Here is a 9,428-nt window from a genome sequence, read left to right on the forward strand (position 1 = left end):
TTGCCTCCCCCCCACCCCCCCAAATCTCACCCTGCTGATTTGGGTTTTTTTTTTTTTTACACTGATGGAAGTCTGGGATTATGGATTTCTCTGGTTTCACCAAGCATTTCAAGACGTCTGAACTACCCGTTGCTATGTTAACCTGTCCAGGAAGTTTGAACCTTCCCTTCTAGTTTTGCTCCTTAAAAAAAAAAAAGGATACACATATTATAGTGAAATGCATATAAGCAGAAATCTGTCACAGGGGCATAAGGCACAACTTGCATGTTTATGTGCCACAATGTTTTGTTGGTATCAGGAGCCCCTGGGGAGTTGTTTTTGAGTGACACTTTCAATAAAAACAACTCTTTCTGCTGTTTCTTGGGGTGGGACAGCACTGGAAATAGTCCCTATTTAGGCTCCTATATTGGTGGCCAGGATTCTGCTCTCGGAACTTTATTCCAAGCCACTTCATAATATTGCTCCAGTGGAAAAGCTCTGTGGAGAGAGAAAAAGTAAAAATTTCCCTATGAAATGAGTGGGAAAAGAAGTAAGATCAGGCAAGAAAGGGAATGATTTCTGGTGGAGAAATAGAATTGTATAGGAACCAATTATAGTACTTTGCACAGGGATTGTGGCAGTCAAAAAGAAGTTGGCGATTTTGATGCATGCTTATGCACATGTGTGAAAAACAAACAACTACAGTAAAAGGATGCTGACTGACCAACCATTTCGTGGTTACCGTGCAGAAATAATCTAAATGGCCAACCATGGGATGAGGATGCAGAGCAGCAGATGTTCAGATAAAATTATCCAGCACAAAAAAATAAGAATCAAATTAGAGGCATGGCCAGACCTCACTAAGCTTTTTGTCTGACCACACCCATTGTTGACATTTTTACTGAGGAGTTATAGGTAGTCTGACTGTACTGATGAAAGTTCAATGAAATCAGCCTGTTCTCCAACAACAACACATCTGATACGGACGAGATCATGGCTGTTATGTTGAAAAGAATGTCTCTTCCATTCATAATATCTGCCATTGATAGCTAGGTTAGAGCCCTCCAATATGATGAGGAGTTCTGTGTGATGTGTCAGTCATTGAGGTGTTAGCTTTTCCAGAACCTTCTTCATCCACCAGGCCCTGCTGATCAGCGAGAACTGTGTCTTCTAACTTAAGAGGCCATGCCTCAGGAAGAACCCCTTCTGTTTCTTTCAGCATCAGACCATGGTAACACCTCATATTTTCCTCATGGAGTTGGGTTACCTCAGTGTTTCCTCCATAGAAGCCCCCCATAGGGTTGACTAGACCATTGACAACATTGGCAACATGGACCTTGTTGTCAGTTTGCTTCTTTCTGTTCTTGTCCTGAATGAGAAGACATGTGAAGACCTGCTTGAATCGCTTGCGGAAATGCTTGGAGATAAGCGCGTAGACAATTGGGTTGAGGCAAGAATTAGCATACGACAGGCAATGCGAAGCCAGGCGACAAACATAAGTGGCTCGGTTGAAAGGGAAAGAGCCAAACCAAAAGCACAAGATCACCAAGTGGTGAGGCAGCCAACACAAGCAGAAGAGAACAGCCACAGCAACTATCATTTTGGTGACCCTGCGCTTGGCTTTACGGGACTCTGAGATTCTCTCAATGGGGTCTACAGAGGTCCACAAGAACTTAATGGTCCTAGCATAAGCCAGGCTGACAACAAATACAGGAAGGACGTAGCCAAATACAAAGGTGAGGATATCCAAGATCTTGCGGCGTTGGTCCTCCCAAACTGGGATGCAGATTGGCATCTCCTGATAGTGAACTATTTGGTAATAGCTGAGATAAGGTCCTGCAAAGAGCAATGACATTGTCCAGATTAGTACCATGGCAAGAGCTGCATTGCGAGAGGTGCGGAGGTCTCTGGATTTCAGTGGGTATCGAATAGCCAGATACCTAGAGGAGGAGATAATGTTTAATATAGGGATTATTGTTGATGCCACACACCCTTAAATGCCATCACCCCAGTGAGAGTCCCTTTCCAGGTTCTTCGCCAACTCTGCTTGAAGTGTCATGAAAATTTCCAGTGTAACCCGTTATTTGGACCTACAAAAATTTACAGAGTGTAGATATTATATGTCAGATCCAGACTAAATTTTCCAATTGCAGAATGGAACTTTTCTGGCTCTACCCTTCCTCTGCAGCCCTCTGATCTCCAAGAATTACTACTCATGGGTGACAAGACAACCTGATGAATGTCATAAGGAGGGTGTGCAGCAGAAAGGGGGAATCAGCAGCAATGGCCAATTTAGTCTTGATCCAACTCAATAGGCCCCAGTTGCATAATTCCCACAGAATTTGGTGTGCAGTTTTCTAGGTTTCTCTTTCAGTAAACACAGAATACAGTCTGGGCTCTGAAATCCATAGGCCTAGGGGATGCTAAAAACCTAACTAACTGGGAGAATGAGTGTTCTGACAGGAACCTTTGTGAGGAAACAAAAAGTGCTCTAAGTAAGTTGAGGTTGCTAAGGGAAGTGTCAAGCCTTCCAGGGAGGAAGAAATATGAGAAGGATATAGAGTTATAAAATTGAGAAAGTCTAAGAGGAGAAAGCAAGAAATATTGTGTGTGGCTTATAAATTGGGCAGAAAATGGATTAAAAGTAGAGGGACTCAGTACTTGTGAAATAGGTCTAAGAGGGCTACTGTGGTAGTATGGTACTGTGATATAGTGGTTAGAGTGCTGGATGTGGATCCATGTCCAGAATGCAAATTCCCCCTCTGTCATGAAGCTCATTCACTCTCTCTCAGCCTCCTCTACCTCAGAGGGTTTTTGTGAGGATGAAATGGAGGAGGGGGAAATGATATACACTTCATCCTGAAGAAGGATGAAATAAAAAATGTATTGTCTCCTTCCATGGAAGAAGTGAGCAATGCTACATGGGTCATGTCTGTTGATTTGGGGGACAAAGAATTTATTTTCCCAGAGGAAAGCTGACATTTACCTGTCCACCGAGACAGCCGCCAGGGTGAAACTGCTGGCATACATGGTGAGGTAGATGAGAAAGTGCACTGCCTTGCATGCAAAAGCACCAAAGAGCCACCCATCCAGGGTATAGATGGTGGCCTGGAAGGGCACACAAAAAATGATGAAGCAGAGGTCTGCAACAGCCAAGTTGAGGATGAACAGGTTGGTGGTGTTGTATTTTACTTGTCCATTACGCAGCAACACAACCAACACCAGGCCATTCCCTACAGTGCCCAAGATAAAGATGAGAGAAAAAACCACTGGCACAATAATGCCTGCAGTTCTCGCTTCTAGGCTGTCTGCTGATGTATTCCAGCTGTCTGGCATCTCTCCATCTGCAAGAAAGGGCCTGGCAAGATAGAGAGAAAGATATTAAAAGTGGCAGCCAGAGAGATGAAAGTGGAGTAGTGTGTTCAACTTAACATCCACAACCCCAACAGGCAGAAAAATTACAGTCTAGCCCCAACTCAGCAAAAAGAACCAGTTCCCTATGTCTCCTAAAACCTATTATTCTAGCCAGAATTTCTTTCACATAAAACCTTTGATTCTAGCCACTGCAGAAAGGGGTTTTTCTGAGGAATCTGATTGGAAGCAACAGCAACCAACAATAAGAAAAGTGAGTGCACATCAGGTTCCCTTGTACTAACCTCCTGAATGGATTTTAAAACCCAAAAGGGTTGAAAACACACTTCAGGGCTTTTTTTTTTAATGGGGGATATGGAAAGAAAGAGCTACCGGTATTATTAAGATATCTGTGCTGTATATGCCACTGCAGTACACACTTGTACAGCATGCATACAGATGGCACTGCATACATGAATATGTAGTTGGAGGTGCCACTGAGGAGGTGATTGATTCATACCCAAATCCCACAAACTGGATTAGCGCTTTTTCCTTTTACCTCAGTCCAGTGTTTTTAATATGATCCAGAAACTGTAGTCAGGCAATCATTTACTTGTATGGTTGTAAGAGCTAGGAAAAGCTTCATTAAGCTAAATGATTTATATGTGGTGGGCTGCTGCAGGTATAATCTGAGAGATAAAAGGGGGCATATCTGTCTATGAAAGGTAAATGTATCTTTGATCAAGGTGCCAATGTAGATACAAGATTTTCAGCTGGCATGGGCTTTGGAATCTGACACATCTGCTATGCCCAGAAGATGGCAATGCACAGTGATGCCTGCTCCTCTCCTACATGGGCTTGAATTGGGAATTTTTGTTTGATGAGCTTGTACTTCCTTTCCCAAGGCCAGTGACTTTTATTTTGTATCAGCTGTTAAATTGATCTTGCATTGTCAGCTGGAGAGCTATTGCTCATTCTTCTGCTGTGATGTAATCAGTGCCAGTAGACCTGGATTGGTTCTAAGTCACCTGAGGTGTTTTGGAGCAAAATCCCACACTCCTTAGCAGCCAAGAAGCCTGGCTGCAACCCTTCCTGGAGGAAGCCTGAGCCAGGCACCATTTGACTCTCTCTACTTCATTACATTCCCAAAGCTGTTAAACCGCTTTTGTGCTTTTGGTCAATTAAAATTTCTGCCTTTGTTCAACAGGGCTCGGTGCAGGCCTCTAGGAAGCAGAACAGGAGGAAAGAATTAAATGCTTATAATGAATATTAATAGAATGGGAGGGTGGCCATGGGATGCATTAATTACAAGCTAGATAGTGGAGTACAGGCTCTGCTAAAATTGTTGTCTTTTCTTCCTCAGGCCACCTCTAACATCAGCATTGCCAATATAAATTCAACAACTGCAGCTTTCTCTGTCGCTCCATACAAATGCTGGGGAAGCTGCACCTGGTGGATTCCTGCCTATCACACAGATCAGTCAGCAAGAAAGCCGGCATGATAGAGTGGTTTGAGCACTGGATTAGTTCAAATTTTCACTGTCATGGAAAGTTTTTGAGAGTGGATTCTATGGCATTGTACTCCACTGAAGTACCTCTCCTCTCCAAACCCTGCCCTCTCAAGTCTTTATCCCCAAATCTCCAGGAATTTCTCAACCTGGAGTTGGCAACCTTATGCTAAGATCATCTTTTCTCTCTAGACTTTCTCCTTTTTTTCAAAGGTCAGATTGATTATTAGAAACAGCAAGATTTTTTCTAGTCATTTGCCCTAATATGAAGTTGGTTGACTATTAAGATCTGTCATGGAGGGTGCAAGGTCACTGAAACAGGACCTTTTCAGTGGTGGATCTCAGCAATTGAATGCCCTCCCTACAGCCTTCTTAGTTTTAGATATTAGGCTAGAATTTTTTGAGATGTCAAATACAAATTGCTTCTATTCCATTTTTTTAATATGTTGGGTGTTGCTTTTAATAATCTTAATTTTAATTGTTATGTTCAGTGGTGCTTTTTGGTAATGATTTGCCTTTGAATCACTATGGTATTGATTTGTTTTAACTGTTAATTTTACTGTGTATGCTGCTTGAAAAACCATTAAACTGAAAATCTGTACATACATTGTTTTAAAGCATTTTTTCTTCTCCAGCAGAAGGCTGCCAGCCCCTTTTCTTTTTCTTTTTTTAAAAAAACTGACAACAACATATTTGCTTTGAAGGCCCCTGGGATGCGTTATAACAATAGTGCAGATGTTGTGGTTTCAGGGAGTTTGACAGGAATTACTTGATATTGTTTTATGTCTCTCTCCACCCCCGCCATGATTTTGACATAGTGTTTTAACTATGCTGTACACCAGTTTAAGAGCCCTCATTACCATTTTCCAATAAACCATACAAACAAGCCGATCTCAAACCCTTTCCAAACATTAGGCTGTATATTAATATTTGGAAGAAAAGGCAGCAGCTGTATGACAACTTCTACATGAATAAATTGAAAGGACAGTGTTGTTCCAATCTTTAATCATTAAAGACATTGTGTGAAAAGTGGTAATTTGACCATCCATCCCTCTGGACTCCCAGATCCTATGTTCTACCTTTCATTATAGTGTATAAAGGGAATTTGGGCATCACACAATGTTGGAAAGGGGCATGTCCCTTTCCCCGTTAAAGGTACAAGGGCCTTATTTTCTTGTGCATGTGGCCACCTTAGGGATATGAAAGGCTGGAGATAGACAATCATTTATAGGAGAGCTGAGAATTGCTTTGGGAGAATCATCATCTTCTATAGTGTCCCATAGTGGCCTCCAGTCAAGCAGATATTTGAAATAATACACAACTCTGCTCATCAGAGATGGAAGTGAGAGGTGTATATAAGTAACCCCTTTCAAATTGCCTTCACCTTTCTGAAACAAGCTATCATCTGTCTCCAGATCATATTTTGTACTATAGCAAATCCATTTATTCTGGTCTGGACACTGTTTAGGGTCATCACAGCTGGGCATCTGCTGAGGCAGAGGGATCACAGTGGACCAGAGATGCTTGGCCCATCAACAGTTTTCACTCAGAATGGGAGATCACAGGGACTGTAATAAGCAGTCTTCCATTTCATACTGAGGCACACAGAAGGAGCAGAGGATGAGGTTTCCATGTTTCCTTTAGCTTTGTAACTGCTGATGGGGCTTAAAAGAAGAGTGAAACTGGGATATGTGCTTCTGCACATGAAGAAGTAGTATTTAATGGAGGGCATCTTAACATAAGAACATAAGAGAAGCCATGTTGGATCAGGCCAATGGCCCATCCAGTCCAACACTCTGTGTCACACAGTGGCCAATATATGTGTGTGCGTATACACACACACACACACACACACACACACACACACACATATATATATATATATATATATATATATATATATATATATATATATATATATATATATATATATATATATATATATATATATATATATATATACATACATACATACACTGTGGCTAATAGCCACTGATGGACCTCTACTCCATATTTTTATCCAATCCCCTCTTAAAGCTGACTATGCTTGTAGCTGCCACCACCTCCTGTGGCAGTGAATTCCACATGTTAATCACCCTTTGGGTGAAGAAGTACTTCCTTTTATCCATTTTAACCTGACGGCTCAGCAATTTCATTGAATGCCCATGAGTTCTTGTATTGTGAGAAAGGGAGAAAAGGACTTCTTTCTCTACTTTCTCCATCCCATGCATAATCTTGTAAACTTCTATCATGTCACCCCGCAGTTGACGTTTCTCCAAGCTAAAGAGCCCCAAGCGTTTTAACCTTTCTTCATAGGGAAAGTGTTCCAAACCTTTAATCATTCTAGTTGCCCTTTTCTGCACTTTTTCCAGTGCTATAATATCCTTTTTGAGGTGCGGTGACCAGAATTGTACACAGTATTCCAAATGAGACCGCACCATCGATTTATACAGGGTCATTATGATACTGGCTGATTTGTTTTCAATTCTCTTCCTAATAATTCCCAGCATGGCGTTGACCTTTTTTATTGCAATTGCACACTGTCTTGACATTAACAGTGCGTTATCTACCATGACCCCAAGATTTCTCTCTTAGTCTCTGCCAGTTCACAACCCATCAACTTGTATTTGTAGCTGGGATTCTTGGCCCCAATGTGCATTACTTTGCACTTGGCCACACTGAACCTCATCTGCCATGTTGATGCCCATTCACTCAGCCTCAACAGATCCCTTTGGAGTGCTCAAACCTGTCCCAATCCTATCACAGTCCACTAAGCTCCGTTGCTTGCAACTACCTTGCTTGTAGCCAATGCTTCCCCCCTCTTCCTTAGCACAGATCGTCTCTTCTCATGTCAAGTGGAAAATCTGACTCATTTGCTACTTATAAGCCAACCCTGAAATTTTGTGCACTCATACATTTTGGGGGGTCTATAGCAGCATGCACAGTTCCACAGTTCTGTTTGTGGCCCATGAGTCAAACAGCTGATTCATCATGAGCAAGAAGTGGATACAGACACAAGGCAGGCTAATCATCTGCAGAGGTTCCTAACTGGGTTGAGGCTGGCTGGCTTCCTAATGAAACACAACAAGTGTTAGAGCCTAAGGTCTGAAGTTTGGTGAGACACAACAGCTGATCAAAATAACATTTGAATTAGGATCTGATTCAAAATCAAACACATTTTATAATACTGGGCTGCCATTTTCACAATTTACAAAAAGAAAACTCTAAAGAGGGAAAGGAGGAGGGGAACAACAATCGTGTCTTTAAGATTAACACTGTTCATGGATTTTAATCAGTACTGCTGCATTTTCATCATGTCAGTTGTACTAATGATTAAAATATAAAGTGTAAACTGTTATTAACAACACTTATACAATTAGAACTGCTTAGCAAGAAGGGGAGAGAGAGATCAGTGCTACAGAGGAAAGTAAAATTGGAGCTGTGAACATTTCGCCTTTTCCCACATTATATCTGTGGCAGAAATAGCACTTTGTCCACTCACCCTGCCTCCCCCAAATCCTTTTGAGGCATTCTTTGTTCTGCTTGCCTTTCTCAGACCTACCCAAGGGACAAGTGATGTACTTCTAGTATGTTATTCTTATCATATCCCATCTGCAAGGGCTTAAAGCATGTAGCAACATTTACAAACACAGTATTATGGCAAAAATCAATACTCACATTTTTTTTAAAAAAAAATCACATAGCAGGCACTAAAACATACCTATAAAATGCACCTTATTACAATATGTGACTTAAATAAACTCATATATATTCCTGGCCATTAAATCCATGTCCAAATAGAACACCCTTGCATAATATTGCCTTTGGAAGATGCTTAGACTCTGCTGGACCTTACTTGCTCCATGGTGGACTATAATTGTACCTGTCTTCAACTCACCGGTCGCCATATAAAAGAGCCACTCCCGTGCAAGCCCTTCTGTGTGTATCTCAAAACCAGTCTGCACCACCAGTTTCATTCCTACCTCCTTAAAAGTGGGTGCTACAAGAAGCTGCACTGGCTGGAATTCTCCTTCCTATACAAATAAAAAAGGATGCCCTGTCTGCTGACTCTGACAACTCTAGGAAGGACTGTTCTCTTTTTCTCTTCTTTCCAGCCCCTTCTGGGCCAGGCTGAAACAATCCTGTCCCTCCTTTTCTGCCTTGTTTCTTCCTCCCTCCTCAAAAGGCAAGTACTCACTTGTTAGTTCAGAGGTGGGTTCCTCAGGGGCCACGTTTGGGTCTTTGCCACCCAGCAGCAAGGACTGGGCAACAAACAAGCCCTGGCTGGCTGGCCCCTCTTCACTCCTGTGCCAAGGCCAGAGAAACTGGTCTGCAAGTTGAGATGAGCAGGGACTCTCTCTCTCTCTGGCTATTTCTCAATGCATCTTTCCTCCCTCCAACTGCCGCTGCTTTTTCTCTGGCTCCCTCCTCCCTTGCTCTCTCTCTCTGGCTGCTCCCTCTCTCTTGCTCTTGCTCTGCCAAGCCCATTGATCCTCCCCCTCTCCCTTTGAGATTTGGTTGGGGGTTAACTCTTCTATAGCCAGACCTGCTTTTCAGGTATACTTTCTATCTATCTATCTATCTATCTATC

General features: G+C 42.2%; 1 protein-coding gene across 1 annotated transcript; it reads right to left on the reverse strand.

The window, feature by feature from the left end:
* Positions 1-756: 756 nt before the first annotated feature.
* GALR3 (galanin receptor 3) lies at positions 757-9,224 on the reverse strand. The gene is made up of 3 exons (XM_060244589.1): positions 9,036-9,224; positions 2,966-3,337; positions 757-1,919 (listed from the first exon to the last, which is right to left on the reverse strand). Exons 2-3 carry the CDS (start codon positions 3,313-3,315, stop codon positions 1,034-1,036), a joined length of 1,236 nt encoding a protein of 411 aa, XP_060100572.1. The 5' UTR covers positions 3,316-3,337; positions 9,036-9,224; the 3' UTR covers positions 757-1,033.
* Between the last annotated feature and the right edge of the window lie 204 nt (positions 9,225-9,428).

Source organism: Heteronotia binoei, chromosome 8, assembly GCF_032191835.1.
Source record: "Heteronotia binoei isolate CCM8104 ecotype False Entrance Well chromosome 8, APGP_CSIRO_Hbin_v1, whole genome shotgun sequence".
In the NCBI taxonomy this organism is placed as follows: domain Eukaryota; kingdom Metazoa; phylum Chordata; class Lepidosauria; order Squamata; family Gekkonidae; genus Heteronotia; species Heteronotia binoei.